The following is a 17723-nucleotide window of genomic DNA, read 5'->3' on the forward strand; positions in this document are numbered from 1 at the left end:
TTGTTGCCTGGAGAATCCCATGGACAGAGGAGCCTGGCGGGCTGCAGTCCATGGGGTTGCAGGGTCGGACTCGACTAAGCGACTTAGCCGCCACCGTGGGTGTGTTTGTCATGGTTGAAATCACTGTTCACATTCTGTATCCTGTTGTCTTAGAGCATCTTCTTCATCATTATGTGTGTTTTTTTGGGGGGTGGGGGCTATACATAAATTTTAATGGGGCTGTAATATCTCATCACAAAGGTATTTTGTGATTGATCTGACATTCAGTTTCTAATTTTACACTATTATAATAACACTATAGTGAACATCTCTATGTGAAAGTTTTGTCCATATTCTAGATTATCTTCTTAACTACGAATCATAATAAGTGGAAGACTTGGTTCAAAAAATGTGAATGTCTTCTCTGACCCTTGAGACAAGTGCCGAGTTAGTCTGATTTGTCTAATTAGACTAACGCCCTCCAGTAAAGTTGTACCAATTTACACTCCCACCGGCCGTGTTTAAAGGGAGTTCAGGATTTCTGACTCACCACAGCTTTAAATAAGCTCCTTTTGTAATCTGAAGCCACTGAGTTTTTTTCAGTAGGAGTGGGTTTCTTCTGAAATAACAGATAGCAGATTACACGGTGCTCGTCCTAGAACCTAGACGGGTAGAACCTGGTGGGCCGCACTGTGTTTTGGGCAGGTTGCGGGCATCAGTGTCTGTGGAGACCCCAACCATGAACCTGGGTTGATTTGTGCACGGGGGGTGGGGCTCTGACCCAGGCAGACAGGGAGATGTGGCGGTGTTGTCAGACCCCCTGCTGAGGATGGAGCGTGTGGACAGGCACGCCCGGGCCCCTGGCCAGAAGGGGGCTCCTTGCTGGTGACCGGCCAGCACGAGTGCCTCTCATCTCTTGGGAGCTTGCCCACGCCAGACCCCTGGGCCCCGTCGGCAGAGGCCTGGACTTCGAGGGCCCGGGGGAGGTCTTCGTTTTCTGGATATACTCCAGTGGTGGTTGTGTTGCTGGTGGTCCTGGCACCCAGCTTCGGGAAGCAGTACGAGGCACACGTCGGGGTGGCAGGCGGACCCCCGCATGGAGGAGTTCTGGACTCAGGCTGCGCCTGGGAATCCTCTGGGCAGCTTTTAAATACACCAAGGGCTGACCACTGTGCCACCCCTCCCCCGTCCTGCCTACACGTCCTCTCTGCTGGTGGTCTGGGGTGGGGTCCCGGTGGGCGTTTGCTTGAGAAGACCCCAAGCTTAGAGCTGTCTTCTAGAAATACAGCTAGGACTGAGAACCTCTCTAGAAGTTCCCCCAAATGCATAATGTCTGCTGAAAACAGTGGAGATGGGCCTTTGCATCTCCCACCCTTCTTGCACTTCTGGGCTGGGAAGCAAGGAAGGAAGAGCCAGCATCTGGGGAGAAGGCTGGACACCCACAGGGTTGAGGGGGGTGAACTTCACTACCAGCCATTGAAGAGTGGTCCCGTCAGTTTTAAGGTGGAAAACCAGTGGGGCTTTGGTACCAGCTGAAGAAGTAGATCAAGGTCTGTTAAGGGGAGAGAATGGCTATGAAAACTCCTGATAATCCATGTGTTTTTCACCTGCCCTGTTTATTGTCTGGTCATCCTCATCTGTTTCCTGGGCAGGATCATAGTAGAAATATGTAAAACCGTCAGGGCCATGAGCTTTTGTCCAGGGTTCTCAGGGAGCTCAGTCATTTTAACTCTTGCTGTAACTCTGTGAAAAAAAGGTGTTATTACCTCTGTTTTGCAGAGGATGAAACTGAGGTTCAAAGAATCTAAGAAAATTGCTCAGCTAGTAAGTCTAAGAGGTGGGTCTGCCTGCCTGCCAGTCAGAGATAGTAGCTGTCCACAAAAACATCCCCATCACCAGGACCACACGTGGGGACCCAGACAGACATACATCACATGTGCGTGCACATAAAACAAGCTCATGTTGGTTAAATGTATTGGATTAGCTTTTGTCTTGTTCACTTTTATTTTAAATAATATAGATACATGTATAATTTACATAAATATACAAATCATGTTTGCTATTTTCTTTTCATTGTATTTTGTTTTCTAAATTGAACGTACATTCTATTGAAACTAGAATCTATTTTCTAAATTTAATTGTATTCTATTTTCCAAATTCTGAATTTCTTTTAATTATATTCTATTTTCTAAATCATTTGCGATTTTCTTTAAACTGTCGCCTTTTTTTCTTTCCCATTTTTCCATCTCCCTCCAACCACATCAGTCCTGCACCCATACTTCTCATAGGCAAGCAACCAAACATGCTTCCTTCATTGTGTAGGCACCAGTGTTTCTTACCTTGATCCCCTGGGGTTCCCCTTGTCAAAGGCCCCCCCACGGAGACTTGCAGGCTGGAGGGACGGCTTCCGGAACGACAGCCTGTGACATGACCCTCCAGCTGGCCATTGGCCCCTGTAGAAGTTCTTCCAAATCCTGAGGAGTGTTTCCTCACTCTCGCGCAGGAGCCTGGACTCCAGGTTGCCGAGGACACCTCCCCGGGCCCGCCTTTTCCGACTCTGTCCGTGTCCTTGTACAGCTGCTGCAGTGCCCGGACGTGGCGGCCGCGGCCGACGAGGAGATGATCAGGACCGTGGCCGACTGGTTCCAGCGCGAGGAGCCGGCCGTTGTGAAGCTGCTGCTGCGGGCTGTGGAGATCCTCTCAAGGCATGAGAACACGGTGAGCTGGCCGCACCGCGGGCCCGGACCTGCAGGCCCACAGGGCCCACGGGCGGACGGGGCGGACCCCTCTCGCAGGGTCAGACCGAGGCAGTCCCCGTGAAGCCAGCCCACTGAGGACGGGGCTGGGGGCTCGAGCCCCTGCTGCTCTCACCGTCCAGGGGAAAGAGGGGGAGGCTTCCCACAAGGGCCCCGGGTACCGACCCGCCGAGTCTCCCGGAGCCAGCGTCCTCACCAGGGATGAGGAGGCGGAGGGGAGGGTGCTGTGGGCTGGGGGTGAGGGGTGTCTCCTCCCTCCCCCTGAGGCTTCCCCCTGCCGGCACGTCCCCGCCGGCACCCCGGTCCGGGGACAGGAGGGTGTGCCCCCACCCAGCCTGTGTGCGGTGGGGGTTGGGGGCAGCTGCCCGGCAGGTGGGACTGTCCCCGTCGCCCGGTCCGCAGGGGAAGCAGCTCCGTGCCCTGCAGCCCTACGTGCTCAGCTGCTGCTACTCCACGGACGGCAGCGTCGTGGCCGAGACCTTCCAGGTGCTCAGGGACCTGGTGGACCAGCTGCCCTGGCAGCACTCGGCCGCCTTCCTCATCCAGCTCACATTCACCCTTGCGCCCTTCCTGGAGGAGGTGCGTCCCCCGAGGCCTGTCTCCCTCTTGGGGCGTCTGCCAGTGACGGGGTGGCCAGAACCGTCTCAGAGGCCCTCCGGCCAGACGGCGACGCCTGCGATGGGGCTGACAGCCGTGGTGCCCGGCCTGTGGATGGTCCAGAGGGCAGAGGGCAGTCGCAGTGGGGTCATGATGCTGGGGGGCCCTGCAGACGGTGGGGGGCTCAGGGCCGCCGTCTGGGAGGCCCTCGCGTGGGTGCACGTGTGTGTTCTCCCCAGGAGGCCGAGCATCTGCGCGTGATGGCCTTTGAGATCTACGGGGCCCTCCTGGCCAAGGTCAGGAGGGGAGTCTTTGTCTTCCCCTTGAGGCACCAGGTCCTCAACCTGCTCGTCCCCCTCATACTCCACCTGGAGGATGCAAACGGCAGAGTAGCCCAGGTGAGAGGCCACGGGCTGGGGGGCGGGTGGTGCTCACAGGATGTTAGTGAGCACTTGGCGAGGGGCTGAAGAGGCTGACCGGAGATGGGGTCCTAGGATGGGGAGGCACCCACTGGGGGCAGAGAGGGCTGGCCCAGGTTCTGGAGTGGGCGGGCTGGGCTCTGAGCCTAGCCGCTGAGAAGCGCGGCGGCCAGCCTGCACACACCAGGCTCCTTCGCCCAGTGAGGTTCTCATGGGCACAGGTCAGGACGCCCTGGACCATCCTGGGCAGCTGGGATGTCCTCTTTCTGGGTGGGTCCACCCCAGTCAGCTGGGTGGCCACCCTTCTGGCGGATCCGACCTTGATGAGAGAAGTGACCTCCCAGCTGGAGGATCCGGGCTTCCGGGCAATCTCCTAGAGGCAGTTTTGGGGGCTTGGGGGCTGTGGGCTGGCGGGGTAAGTGAGGAGGTGGGTCTTGCTGCGGTAACATAGCAACGGGGCAAATCACCACCAGGATTGTTCAGCTTCTCGCCAGCGGGAGGAGGGGCTCAGGAACAGTCGAAGGACCGCCGGGCCTCCCCCCGCCGGAGGCCCCGGGTCCACTGAGCCCTGGCCCTGCAGGGCTGAGCTCACGGCCGCCTGTCTTCACCCCTGTGCCCTCGGGATCTCTGCCCGGCCTGCACCCTGACTCCTCCGGCTGGGCTTCCCTGTCTCTCCAGATCGCCCGGCCCACCCTCTGCCACCTGGCCACCTTGCTGGGCTGGTCAAAGCTCAGGGCGACTTTCGCTGAGAAAGACGTGTGGACCGTCCTCAGCGCCCTGGTGGGTCGCGGCCACGCGCCTCCTGCTCTTGTGGGGGTGACTGGGGCGCCCAGCTGTCGGGTTCCTCTCCGTGCGGCCACAGCGGCACAGTAGCGAGTCCAGGGAAAGTGGGCCCCGGAGCCCGGGCAGTCTGGGGGGCTTTCGTGGAGCAGGAGCTGCGGGCGGGTTGCGGATGTGCGGGCTTCCCTGGGGGCTGACTCTGCGGGGCGGGACGGGGCGGGGGCGTGGCATGACGAGAGACGGGGCGTGGCCGGGGAGGGGCGTGGGCGGGGCGTAGCGGGGCTAGGCTGGGCGGGGCCTGGACCTGGAGTGGAGCCGGACCGGGGCGGGGCCGGGCCGGTCCGGGTCGGGTCGGGGCGGCAGGAGCAGCGGCGCCTCTCCCGCAGCTGCAGCAGGAGGCGGGCCGAGCCCTCTGGTTCCTGAAGCAGAGCGTGCTGCTCTTCAGGAGCCCGCAGGTCCCCATCCGCCGGGCCGCCGTGTGGTTCGCAGGTACGGCGGGCCTCACCTCTGTCCGGGGCGCCGTGGCCCCCTTCACACATCCCAGGGAGCTGGGGACAGCGGGCAGACAGCCTGGGGTAGTGGCCGAGCAGGGCGGATCGCTGTCCGCACCTGCCCCCTCACCCCCACCCCGCGGGGAGCCCCTGCCTGGGCTGGGTGGCCTTCTCGCGCGAAACAAGACGGGTCCTGGGCGGGCAGCTCAGAGACTGGAGTGGCCTGCTCCATCAACGTCCCCAAACAAAGCACCGCCCAGCAGAGGCGATGCCCCATTTGCTTGAGACCCTTCAGAGAAGTGGGGACGTCATCCTGGCTTCAAGGAGAAAGTCTGGAGCCCTGGCCGGGTGTGGGAGGGACGGACAGACAGAGGGGGGGCATGGTGGGTGCTCAGGGAAGAGGCGCAGAGCAGGTGCAGCGGGGCCCCCTGGTCCTCTGTGGGCCAGTGAGGCGCTCCGTGCCCCCTGCAGGCCAGATCATCCAGACCCTGGGCGCGGAGGAGGCCGGGGAGGCTGAGGAGGCCCGTGCAGGTCAGTGTGAGCCTGGCCTGCAGCCTGTCCCTCAGTCGTGGCTGGTGGGGCTCAGAAATGAGGGCAAGTGGGGGGGGGGGCGGTGACAGGGAGGCTCAACGGCAAGGGTTCAGCTTTGGGGCTCTTCTCAGGGTCCCCCGTCCCCCGCGTTCACTCTCGGCCCCTCCCCGCTGAGCTACAGCCAGTCTTCAGCAGGCGGGTGGGAGGGGGTCCTAAACCTCTTCACAATGGGGACACCAGCGTTTTCTCATTTGGGGGCACACGGGGGCTCCTGGCACCTTCTTTCTGCCTGGGTGGCTGCCCCGTGTCCCCCACCCCTCCACCTGCCCTTCCTTCTCCCAAGCCCGCACCCCTGCCTGGCTGGCTTCCCTGGTGCCTGCGAGTCCGGCTGCAGCCCTAGCCGGAGGCCTTGGCTCCCGCGGTGCTCTGGGGAGAGGAGGACGGAGCCAGGCCGGGGGAAGTGGGCAGGAGCCCCCCCGGGCTGGTCCTGGACTGGACGGGCCCCAGCCACGCCTCCCGGAGCCCCGGCGGTGCCCGGGCCCAGGCCCGCAAATACTCTGGCTCCCCTTTCACGAGCCGCTGGCCCCCCACCCACCGCCCTCCCCTTCCTGCACAGCGCCCACCCGCCCCCATGAGCCCCGCACCCCAGGCCCTCTTGCTGAGCCTGAGTGTCTGTCACAGCCCTGAGACACATGCGGGCAGACCTGGACCCCACGGTCAGCTGCCTCGCCACGCAGACCTCCTACGTCCTGGCGGCCAAGGAGGAGACGTGGGTCGCCAGCTCCACCTCCTGCTTCTGCCCCAGGCGGCCGCGGAAAGCCTGCTTCTGAGCCCGTGGCTCGTCAGACAAGACTGCAGCAGCAAGAGACCGTGGCCTGGCTCCTAAGCCCTGCTCTAGACGTGGAGTGTCCCCGCAGAGCTTCCGTAATAAAAGGAGACGCGGAGACTTCCAGCTGGGGTGTTGCTTTGTCTTCCCTGGAGCCCACTCCCGCCCACTCCCCCTCCTCCAGGTCTAGGTGGCTCTCCCCACCCTGCCTGCACTGCCCAGGGCCTGGCCGCCAGGGCGAGGGGGCTCTTTGAGCATCAGCTTGAACTGCTGATGGGAAAACTGGAGGAAAGCGATGATGGGATTCAGGGGGTGTGGGCAGGGCTCCTGGCTGTAGGCGACAGCAGCCTCCCTGGTTGACTTAAGCGGGAGGACAGCTTATGGGAGGGTGTGAGTCAGCTCCTGAAACATCCTGGGAGGTCAGAGATCTGGACACTGTGCTCCAAACCCAGGGCGGCGCCACAGAATGCCACCCTGCTGTCCTTGACCCAGACAGACCAGCCTGGTGACAGTCCTCAGGCCCAGATCCAGAAAGCCTATTCCCCCTGCCACCTGAGAGGTCAGCCGGGTGAGCGCCCGCCGTCTCCCGCTGCTCCTGCTGGAACCGGCCCTGCCTGGGACCATCCCACCGTCCCCGGGGCGGCTCTGTGTCCACACGGAGTCCCTGGCTGCTCCGCCTGCCCGACAAGGAGCCGGGGTTTCACCTGTTACCCCAAGCTCAATCAGCTGACCCTGGACAGAGCTCTAGGTGCACAATGACCTCTGTGACCTGCACCTGAGCCCCCGGGGACATGCAGAGCACCCACACTTCTGTCTCAGCGGTGACCGTGCTCCCCACCTTGTCTGAGCCTGGGCAGTGGCTGGAGTCTCTGTCATGGTGACCTCAGAGGCAGAGCTAAAGCCCGCACTAACCGTGGCCAGAAGCCTCTTCCACCCACGGCCTTTGTCACCAGCTGGCGCTGGGGGCCTTACCGGCTGCACCCGTTGCAGGTGGAGGTGCGAGGGGAACCCCACAAGACTCGGGGAGCACGTGCCGTCCCGCCTCACTCTCCAAAGCGGCTCTGAGGTCACTGCTTTGTGACAAGCAGAGACGGAGGGCAGATCTTGTTCAAACCCATCAGCAGGTCGCGCTCACTGCTACAGGACCTGCTTCCGAGACCATCAGCCCCCTTGCCTGGGGCACGCCAAGCGAAGGGGCCCCGTGGACAGAGACCAGCAGGGCAGTAAACGGACTCTAAGGCCCTCTTGTCCCGGGATGGTCTGGACCAAGTCTGTTGGCTTCTGGGCCTCACTTCCCTTCATCTGTAAATTGAGAGTGTTGGGAAAGGCGATTTTTTAAGATGCCACTTAGCCCTGGCAATGAATGTGTTCGTGCTTAGTTGCTAAGTCATGTCTGACTCTCTGACCCCATGATCTGTAGGCTGCAGACTCTGCCCATGGGATTCTCCAGGCAAGAATACTGGAGTGGGTTGCCATTTCCTCCTCCAGGGCATCTTTCCAACCCAGGGATTGAACTTGAGTCTCCTGCATTGGCAGATAGGCTCTTTTTACCTGGGCTGGTATCAGATTTTGAGAAGTGACGCTTGTCTGGAAAGCCACCTGGTAACTTACATCCCACACAGCGTTTCTCTTCTTGAGACTGGCTGGTTTCCCAAGTTTTCTATAACAAGCGGTTGTTACTTTTACAATCTGGAAAGAAGAATCCCACGTGAAAGGAATAAAAATGGCCGTCCCTTAATTGGCTGTTCCTGCCTCCCACCTCAAGTGCCTTGGCATCTTGAAGACTTGAGTTTGGAAAAACCATCTTTTGTGGCCAGCGTCTGGCTGCAGTCAGCTCCAGGCCTCTGCTGACAAGTTCAGCAGTGCCGGGGCCGCCTCCTCTGGTTTTGCCCACACCCCGCTCGGCTGGCCCACAGCTGGCGACGCCTAGTCACCGCCTTCCATGTGTCAGAGGCTCTGTCCCCAAGGCCAGATCCTCTGTGAAAGACGGTCTGTGGGGAGCAACGGTGGGAGGTGGCCTGGGTGGGGCTCCATCAACCAGCCAGAAGCCAGTGCACCCACCCCCCCCGCCCTCTGCCCCCGGGGCTGGGGGCATGCGTCTCTATCACTGGCTCAGGGTTCCCCTGGCTTGCCAGGCCCCTTCCGCATGAGGACCAGAAGCCTCCCAGGGGCAACCTCCTTCTGACCACAGCATCTTTGCCTCCTGCAGACGCACAGCCCCGCCGCCAGCCCGCCACCAGCCGTAGGTCTGGATCAGCAGCAGGGCCTGTGCAGGCTGACGGCGCAGCTTGGATTTGTATTTGCAAAACAAAGCAAAGAGACATCCTTGTCTTCTTAACACAGACATCAGAAAGGAAAGCTTTGAGATAGTCCAGGAGTGAGGAAGCTGCAGGTGAGCCCTGGCCTCCCAGCCGGTGGGCCTGGGGGGTTGGGGGTTGGTGTGGTGATGTGGGGTTTTCAAAAGCGAAAGGTAGGTTTAGGTGGTTTGTGACATCTCATCACGCCACCCGCCAAGATTGCTATTCTTTCTTTCATTTGTTCCCACGCTCACTCTTTAAATGTTTGCTCAGCATCGGCGGCCACAAGCCTCCAAGAGGGAATACAGACAGAAACCAACTGAAGTCAGTACCCTTCCCTGCAAAGGGGGTAAATTTTGTGGTCCGGGAATTACATCTCAATAAAACTATTATTGAAATGTTTTCACTAGAGCTGAGCCTGACAAAGTAGAGAATCATACCCAGAGCGGGGGCAGGGCAGCGGGGGGCCGTGGACTCTGAAGTACACACAGGCCTGGGCTACGCAAGCGCCACGGAGGCTGGGAACCCTGGCGACGGACCGGACCTGGCGAGCTCCAGGCTCGGGGGCGCCCCGGTTTTACGGGAACCGCTTGTGCACCTGCACAAGAGGCGGAGCACAGAGGAGCTTGAAGGTAGTCGGGGGAAGAAAAGGGAAGGTGAGACTGAGAAGCACTGATCTGGAGGCCAGCGTCAGCCCGAGGGAGCCGTTCTCGAGCCTGACGTTTGTTTCCGTCTCGTCCTTGTTCCGTCCAAGTGTGGGGTCACCTTCCACCCCAGGGACAGGTCCCACGCCAGCCCTGCCTGCTCCTCACAGCCGGACGCCGCCAAGCCACCTCTGCTCTGAGGCTCTTCTCACTTCAGAAAGCGCCAACAGCGCCCGTCACACAGGTCGTGACCGTCCGATGGACGATGACGGGAACAGTGTCAGGAACAGAGCAGGCGCCCTTCAGAACCGCACGGCCTCACTCCAGCTCCACACCCGTCCCAGGAGGGGATCCGGGGAGGCTGGGGGTGTGTGCAGCTCCCTTGGTGGGCCCCCAGCCCACCACCTGTATGGCGACCCTCATGCTGGGCCTGGCCAGAGGCCAGCCCCCGCCCCCTAACCTGGGGAATGACCACCCACTCAGTGTCCACAGCCCTCAGGATCACACCATCGACAACGGCCATTCGCATTTTATTCACGACAGCTTCTTAAAACACTCACATCCTGTCTGGGAACAGAAATGTACAACATGAGCTTAAATAACTTTCATACACTATGTACAGTCATTAGCCAACGTACAAAACATATATACACCTGTGCGACCACCCAGCAGAGGAGCTGAGCCAAACACAGCCCCGCGCCCCGGCAGGGGATGGCTAGAAAAGAGCTGGTGGGCAGGGCAGGGGTCTTCTCTGACCCTCGGCTCCCTCGGAGCGGTCCCTGCTGCCCTGCAGGGCCCTCGGGACGGTGTTCAGAGGGTCAGACCAGGGAGTGGTGGGGGCTGGAGCGCCCTGAGTCCCGGGGAGGGGGGAGGAGAGCAAAGACGCTTCAGAAGTGAGAACTTTCCCCGTGGGCTCTGTGCCTGCAATCAGAAGGCAGGGGAGGGCCTGGGAGCAGGAGAGGAGGGCTGCTGGCGGGAACCGGCCAAGCCCTGGCTCCTGAGCCCAGGCCCAGAGGCCATGCCCAGCTGAGCTCAGCATTGTTCCCTGCATGGGGGGCGAAGGGTCGGAGGCGCTGGCTTTGGGCCACTTTGGTGGGAAGGAGCTCGAGCCTCCAGCACAGCGGGTGAGGCGAGGCTCAAAGACCAGGATGTGTGCCCGCACCCGGCCCAGACTGATTCAGAGGACGCCGGCAGCCTGGGCTCCCCCAAAGGGCAGGAGAGGTCAGGAATCCCTGACTTCACAGCAGCCGCCCGGGGCACCTCCCCCGCCTGGCGGCACAAGGAGGCTCCAGGGATGGTCCTCCCTCCAGCGACTTGTGCTTTCAACTCCCGGGCAGGCAGCAGGGCCAGAGCCCCCAGACCCGAAGGCGGCCCTTCCCAAATGGCGGCTCCCTAACCGCCTGAGAGGCCCGTCTGTGCTGGCCTTGGCTCTCAGCCTCCCTCCCCCAGGCAAGCTCCGGACGCGATGCCAGGTGCTGCCTGGGGGCTTCTGGCCGCCTCGGAGGAGCCAGCCCCACTGACGGAAGAGATGCCGGCCTGAGGATGCTGAGAGCCGAGGTCTGGGCCTGGGACCCGGCTGAGAAGGCCGGAAGGCGGCCCGTTCGGGGAGCTCGCCCACCAGCTGCTAAAGCTGTTCCAGGGCTCGGCCCGGGGGGCGGGGGTGGGGTGTCCAAGCTCGTCAGGAGGGCTGGGGTCAGGCATTCAAAGATTCGGGACATGGGGAAAAGAGGGTGCCATTCCGGGCCCCAGCCCTCCGACGCGGCCTGCCTGCAGGGCCGGCCTCAAGCCTTGGGGTGGCTCAGAGGGGCAGCAGTGCGGGATGAGCCCTGGGAGGGGGACAGGCTGTGCTCAAGCCCCGTGGGCGCGGGCCTCCGTGGCAGCCCCTGGGGCGGAACCTCCCGGGAGGCTCGCCCAGGTCGCCGGCCGCCAGCCACGCCTTGTGCTCTCATCTCAACCACTGTGTGCTTCCACACCTAGAAAGCTCGTGCAAAGAGGGGCACGAGGCCCCACCGGGCACCCCGACAGCCCCGAAGGCATGTGCCGACTTCAGAGCTCCGGGGCGCCGCTGGGAACCGCTCCCGAAACCCCGGAGTCAGGGCTTCCCGCCAGGACGGCAGAGCCAGCCCTCCATGAGGTAGCGGACTCGGAAACAGCGGGACAGGGCGGGCAGGGATGCCGAGCACCTCTAGTGGGCCAAGGCCCCCCTCGAGCAAGGACAGGCTTGCAGCCACGGTCCAGGCCCCAGGCCAGGGCAGCCAGTCTCTTGTGTTTCTACAGTCTGTAAACAGTCATGCGGATTCTCGCGTACAGGTCGCAAGGTTGAGCTTTCTGCTGAGCGGGTAGCCGGAGGGGCGGGGCGCGGGGAGACTCCGCCCACTTCTCCGCGGCGGAGGGGGCTCCAGCGCCCCTGGGGGCGCCCAGCAGGAGGGGCTTCCGGTCCTGAAGGCGCTGTCCCGGCTCTGCGCAGGTCCCTCTGCACGACTGCTCCCCGACGTCCACCCCGAGTCCAGCCGGGGCCGCTCACGGCGGGACGGCTTTCTTAGCTGGGGGGAGGCTCTGCGCAGGGGGAGAGGCCCCGTCCTCCTTCCCTCCGCCCCGAGTGCTGGGGCCCTGGCCGCGTGGGGAGGGGGGCCGAGGGCCGCCTCCCGAAGACCCAGAGGTCACCGTGTTCTCTGGACAGAGCTGGGGCTCCCAGCCCCCCAGACCGAGGCCAGGAAGCACAAGGCCAGGTCAGCGTCAGAAAAGTGCGCGGAAAAAGGAAAAAGAAAAGAGGAACACCTTGGAGCAGGGTGGGGTGTGGGGGCAGCCCTCCAGGAAAGAGCAGCTAGGCAGACTCTGCCTCTCTGCTGGCCCCTTGGGGCGGGGAGCCCCGGCTGCGCCAGCTAAGGCTTGGACAAGCAGAGAAGGTCGCTGGGCGCTGCCAGGCTGGGGGGACGCGCGGGGGCGGGGGGCTGGGGGGGCCAGGCACACGTCCAGCCCCTTCCTGGCAGACAGTCTTCCGAGCTGCTTCTGGGTGGCCCGTGAGGGGCTCAGGGAGTGGGGGCCGCAGGCGGGAGACCCCACGGGCAAGGAGACCCCTGTGGGCGCGGCTGGTGTAAGGCTGCGCGGGTGGGCACCAGACCCCGAGGAGGAAGGCATTGCACGCCCAGTGGCCGGAGGCGGTCCCGAGAGCAGCCCCCCGGTGAGGTGGGGACAGGCCCGGGCTGCAGAGTCCCCAGGCGCCGCCCTCCTCTGCAGAGCATGCGGAGCACGCGGAGAGGTGGCCCTGCAGGACTCGGGAATCCCGGCCCCAGAGAGCTGCGGGAACGAACATGTGGGGAGGAACTTCAAGTCAGTTTTCCAGGAGGCAACAGCAAAAATAAAAATAAAAAACAACATAAATAACTGAAGCATTCTGACCATCTCCCCAAAGGAATCTTTCCAGCAGCTCCGCTGAGACTGTCAGAAAGGGACCCAAGCAATCGCCGGGGCCCGCGGGGAGAGGCCACTGGTGGCCGAGGGCAGAGGCCAGCTACAGGGCCAGCTGCCCGCACCTGGTTTGCGTGGTTACCTGAGGGCTGTCTTTCTGGGCTCAGAGGCAGGTGCAGTGGATAGGCCGGGGGACGGAGGGGAGGCCTGGTCAGTGGGGGCTGCCTCACCTCTCCGACAGGAGCCCCCCAGGCCAAAGGCTGGAAGAAGGGGGTGGCCAGCTGGGCAGCAGAACTCGGGGCCAGGAGGAGGGAGAAAGAGGAGGAATCGCCCTTTGGCTTCACAGCTTGATTTCCTCCCCGACCGCCCTGTGCCAAAGAGGTGGGGGATGTGGGGGACAGTATCTCGTGGGAAGGTGGGGAGGGGGCATGAGGGGCCACGCCCATCGGCCACACCCTCTGTCCCCTCCTGTGTCCAGGCCGCTGGGCCGAGGGGTGGGCGTCCTCTGACCTCTCTGCTAGCGGGGGCGGCTGGGCAGGCGCCGGGCACTCCAGAACTTCACGGTCAGGTCACTGGGTGGAGTGAGAGAGGGCAGTCAATTCTTGCCGTGGGCCTGGCCAGCCACCCCTGTATGAAGGATGGGCTGGAGTCCCCAGCTCTCCAGGTGTGGCCGGGACCCAGGGCCGGGTGTCACCAAGGGCGAGGGTGACTGCGGGGGTGAGGGGCGGGCGCTGGGCAAGGAGAGGGGCCTGTGGCCACCGCGGCCCAACAGGAGGCTCTCTTGTCACTGTTGTGTTTTGTCCTGTCCGGGCCTGACGGCCCCCCTCTGCTCTCTGCCGCCTGGCACCCCTCTCCTGGGGGTCTGTGCCCCGTCCATGCTCGGAAGGAAGGAAGGGGGGCGGGCGTGGCAATCTCGGGCAGGCAGGGTATGGGGCTAGAGAAAACCAATCTCATACCGTTAAGAAGCAGCTCAGATCGAAGTGGAGAAAGAGGGGAGAGGAGAGAGGGGAGGATGAGAGAGGAGATGAGGGAGGGGAGACAGAGGAGGGGAGGGGAGCAGGGGTCAAGGCATGGTGGTGGCGCGGCCCTTTATGGCCAGGACTCGGCGCGGAAGGCAGGGGGTGAGTCCAGGGACGTAATTCCACAACTTTACCCGGCAGTCACTGTCGGGCAGGAAGGGGGAGGTGGAGAGAAGAGACGAGGTCGGAACAGGAAGGAGAAAGAAGAGGCCGTCTGAGCGGCTGCCCGCGGGACAGGGCTGGGCATCCCTGGATGGGACCAGCGCTGGGGCGGGTGCTCCAGGGGCTGAGGAACCTGGACAGGGCGGCCCGGGAGACAAGCGGGCAGTCCCGGCTGGGGCCCAGCACGCCCGGCCCCACCCCTGGGCAGTGCCCTGGGAAGGAAGGCAGGGGGCAGGGTGCTGTGGGGTCTGTGCTGGGGGCTGGGCCCTCGCCCACCCGCCCACCCGCCCCGGGGGAGGCTGGGAGCAGGAGTGGAGTGCCCCCCACCCGGCACCCACCTGGAGGCGGTGAAAATGTGCCTGCTGTTGGTGCAAATGGCGTTGATGGGGCTGTCATGGCCTTTGATCTCGCCGATGGGCGTGAAGTTGTCCACGTTCCAGACCTTGATGACGCCCGCACGGCAGGCGCTCAGCAGCATGGGGCGGCCCGGGACAAAGGCCAGTGCGCACACCCAGTCCTTGTGTGCAGTGGGGATTTGCTAGGGAAGGAGCGGGCCGTGAGGGCGGGGAGTGGGGACCCTGACCTGGGGACACTAGAGCCCCCGGGGGGCGGGGGGCGTGGGGCGGGCAGCATCACAGGGCCCGGAGACGGGGCCTTCAGCCCCGCACCACTGAAGAGTCCTCCTGTCCTCAGAAGGGTCGGCTGAAAAGGGGGTGACTGGCCAGACGGGGCTGAGGGCAGACCCTTCCTTAGAGGGGGAAGAGGGTGCAGGCCCAGCCGGCGTGGGGGGCTCTGGCTCCAGGTGGAAAGGCCCCAAGCCCTCCCGGGGCCGGCTCTCCCGCCCCCAGCACCTGCACGAGCTCCTGCCGCTCCAGGTCCCACTTCTTGACGCCGTTGTCCCGGGAGCCACTGAACAGGACGTCCCCCTGGATGGCCAGACACTCGATGCCGTCGTAGTGCGGGGGCTCGAAGTTGTGGGTGGGCCCAACGGTGCCTGTCACACCCTCACCCAGCTCGAACATCTGCAGAGGAAGGGCCGGAGGGAGTCCCGGGCCACCCCCGGCCCCCTCGGGGCCAGCGCGAGGTCCCCTGGGAGAGGGGGCTCCCGGGGGGTGGGGACTGGGGGCTGGGAGACTGACTCAACACAGGTCTGGGGGTGAGTCTCCTGTTAAGGTTTTTTACTTTTTAATAAATAGATATAGTACTATCTGTACTTGAAATAAAAATATTCACCATAACTTTTTTTTCCTCTGCTTCTCAGTTTCTGACTTTGAACCTGTTTGCAGCCACACAACCAAGGAGCAAAGACTTGGGGCTTTCTCGTGTTCCTCAGGCCGGTGGTAGCCCGGCTCCCAGCCCTGCTGGTTTCCCCTACTTCACCGTCATTCCACCTGCAGACACTTAGGTTCTTTCTGATGTTTCACCATTTTCAAAATCACGCTGCAGTCTCGACCTCCTGCACAGACCTTGCTCCCTGGGAGGGACTTTTCAGTACCAAGCGCCAGGAGTCACGTTATTTTTCGCTGAGTCCCAAGGCAGCGAAGGTGGGGAGCGCCAGAGAGGGCCCAAGCCCCGAACCCGGCTTGGAGGTCAAGGCCGTCTCCGTACCTTAACGTAGTGGTCCTTGGAGCCGGTCACCACCAGGTCATGCTGGCTGGCCGTCTGGGTGACCGTCAGGCACATCACAGGGCCAATGTGGCCGGTCAGCTTGCCGACGGGCTGGAACCTGTGGGGGCGGAGACGTCCAGCTGGAGGGAGTGAACCGGGGGGACCCTGGGGTGGGACGGGGGTTGGCTCCAGGTGAACACGCTGGCCAGGGTCCTGGGGACTGGGGGGAGCAATGAGGTCCTGCCACCCGGGGGTCACCTGCCAGCCCCCCCCGCACTCCCCGGACCCCCCACCTGCTGAGCTCCCAGACACGGACGGCGTTCCCCGAGGCGGCGTAGAGCATGCTGCCCGCGGGGCTGAGGGCAATCTGGTTGATCTGGTGCTCCCCCTGTCCGCTGGTGACCGTGCGGGTGGACGCGGCCGCGCAGGCGTCCCCCGAGAACACCTGGCCCGAGGACCTGCCGGCGAGGGAGACAGGTGGGGTCGGGGGTGCGCCTGCCGGGCGGGCCGGGCCCTGGCCCCCACCCCAGCCCCGACAGCCTGGCGGGGAAAACTCACGTGAGTGTCCGGACGCACTTGGCCGAGTCTCGAATGTCCCACACCTTGATGTAGGAGGCGGACACGGAGAACACGAGCCCCGAGTGGCCACAGTACTTGATGGAGACCACGTTGTTGGGGTGGCCCTTCAGAGCCGCGATCTCCTGCCCCGTTACCAGGTTCCACATCTTACAGCTGCGATCTAAGGGGAAGCAGGGACCGCCCTGTCACATCCCCACACCCCGCAGGGCCGCCAAGGCTGGGGGAGGTGTCCAGGCATGCCCAGAGGAGGTGCTCCGGGTCTGGGGGGCCAACACGGGATCACGCCTGCCCCCGAGCAGACGGGCGCATTGCTCCTGACAGGGGCCCAGCGGGCGCTGCGGAGGTGCCGGGCCTACAGCAAAGCTCGACACGTGCTATCCACGGACCAGTGAGCCAACTACGGCAAGCGAACCTCAGGGGAAAAACCCCGGGCTCAGCCGGCCTCACTGGACTCGCAGCTCTCCCTCCTGCCGTGCGGGTCTGTGGGCACACACAGCTGCTTCCTGCTGGCACTAAGTCAGCGTGGGAAACGTGAGGCCCCGAGTGCTGGGGCGGGTGTGGAGGAGGCTGCTGACGTGAACGATGCTGACACGCTTCTGGGCGTTCCAGAGGCAGGTCTGGGTGGAGCCCCCGGGGCCAGCTAGGAGGGGAGGCCCGGGGTGGGGAGCCCTGAGCGCCGACAGGAGCAGGTTCCCATCTCCTGGGCCGCGGTCTCGGGAGGAGGAAGCAGGCGGCTGGGAGACCCTGAGTCCACGGGGCGGGTCTGGGTCCCACCCACCTTTGGAGCCCGTGAAGAGCAGCTCGTCTGTGGCGTCCACGCAGAGCACGGGCTTGGTGTGGCCCTCGGCCATGGAGATGCACTGCAGCGGGGCCGTCCTGGCGCCCTTGGCTCCTCCGACCGCGGTGATGATGCCCCTTCCCGGGAGAGAGGGAGAGAGGCGCCTGTCAGTCCGGGGCCGCGGCCAGGCCGAGCGAGGCTCCGGGGTTCGGGGCACACGCAGGGTCTCCGGGGCCCCAGGCACCGCCCCTGGGGCCCAAGAGCCACAAAGGCAAGGGCCCGTGGTGCGGCCTCTCAGTCACCATCCCTAACGCTTCCAGGCAGCCAGACCAGCCAGGCACAGCCGGGGGTCAGAAGAGACGGGCCCTGCCTGTGGGGGGTCCCCTCTGACCCTGCCTGACCCAGAACCCGAGGCGCAGACGCCCCCAGGCCAGAGCCGGGTGGGAGAGGCCCCGGAGCTGGGGGGCTCCTCTGCCACCTCAGCGACCCCAGGGAGGGTAGGGGGGTGCAGATGGGGGGGCAGGCTGCCTGGCCCTTGCAGAGATGGATGCATGTGCAGACATGCACACACGCCCGGTGGGACCAGCACGATCAGGCCGGTGAGTGCCATTCGCACAGCCTGCTCAGTGCCGCGGGAAGGACGCCCCGGCCCCACTGCAAGTAGCTACTCCGGGCTAGAGCGACCCTGCCTGCCCGCAAGCCGACAGAAGAGGCCTGTCTTGAGCGGGCCCAGGGACCCGGCTACACCCCAGCCTGCGGAGGCCCTGAGGAGGAAGAGCTTGTTCTCAGCGGGAGTCTCTGGGAACAGGCCCCCAGCCCCATTAGGTGCACGTCTGAAAGCACGCCTGT

General features: G+C 63.5%; 2 protein-coding genes across 5 annotated transcripts in view; one reads left to right on the top strand and one right to left on the bottom strand.

Moving 5' to 3' along the window:
* The first annotated feature begins 3592 nt into the window (after positions 1-3592).
* Positions 3593-6481, top strand: LOC122707483. Its single transcript, XM_043922941.1, has 6 exons — positions 3593-3730; positions 4430-4531; positions 4614-4705; positions 4842-5020; positions 5494-5553; positions 6235-6481. Exons 1-6 carry the CDS (start codon positions 3593-3595, stop codon positions 6381-6383), a joined length of 720 nt encoding a protein of 239 aa, XP_043778876.1. The 3' UTR covers positions 6384-6481.
* A 3353-nt stretch (positions 6482-9834) lies between these two features.
* Positions 9835-17723, bottom strand: part of KIF21B (kinesin family member 21B) — a 43082-nt gene continuing 35193 nt past the window's right edge. For 2 of the 4 annotated variants that reach the window (XM_043923379.1, XM_043923378.1), the window contains 7 exons: positions 16875-17011; positions 16076-16256; positions 15811-15975; positions 15518-15635; positions 14761-14931; positions 14248-14447; positions 9835-13300 (listed from right to left, as the gene is read on the bottom strand). In XM_043923379.1, the coding sequence (XP_043779314.1) occupies positions 13246-13300; positions 14248-14447; positions 14761-14931; positions 15518-15635; positions 15811-15975; positions 16076-16256; positions 16875-17011 (1027 nt within the window). In that variant the 3' untranslated portion in view covers positions 9835-13245. The other 2 variants (XM_043923377.1, XM_043923374.1) reach the window with 1 other exon arrangement.

This window comes from Cervus elaphus, chromosome 14, assembly GCF_910594005.1.
Source record: "Cervus elaphus chromosome 14, mCerEla1.1, whole genome shotgun sequence".
Lineage (NCBI taxonomy): Eukaryota > Metazoa > Chordata > Mammalia > Artiodactyla > Cervidae > Cervus > Cervus elaphus.

What these genes read in the sequence shown, in the direction of transcription:
- LOC122707483 (XM_043922941.1), top strand. Translation starts at nt 3,593, where the DNA reads ATGGCCTTTGAGATCTACGGGGCCCTCCTGGCCAAGGTCAGGAGGGGA. An exon ending in GGACCGTCCTCAGCGCCCTG is followed by an intron (nt 4,532 to 4,613) that starts GTGGGTCGCGGC and finishes GTGCGGCCACAG; the next exon opens with CGGCACAGTAGCGAGTCCAG. An exon ending in GCTGCGGGCGGGTTGCGGAT is followed by an intron (nt 4,706 to 4,841) that starts GTGCGGGCTTCC and finishes CTGGACCTGGAG; the next exon opens with TGGAGCCGGACCGGGGCGGG.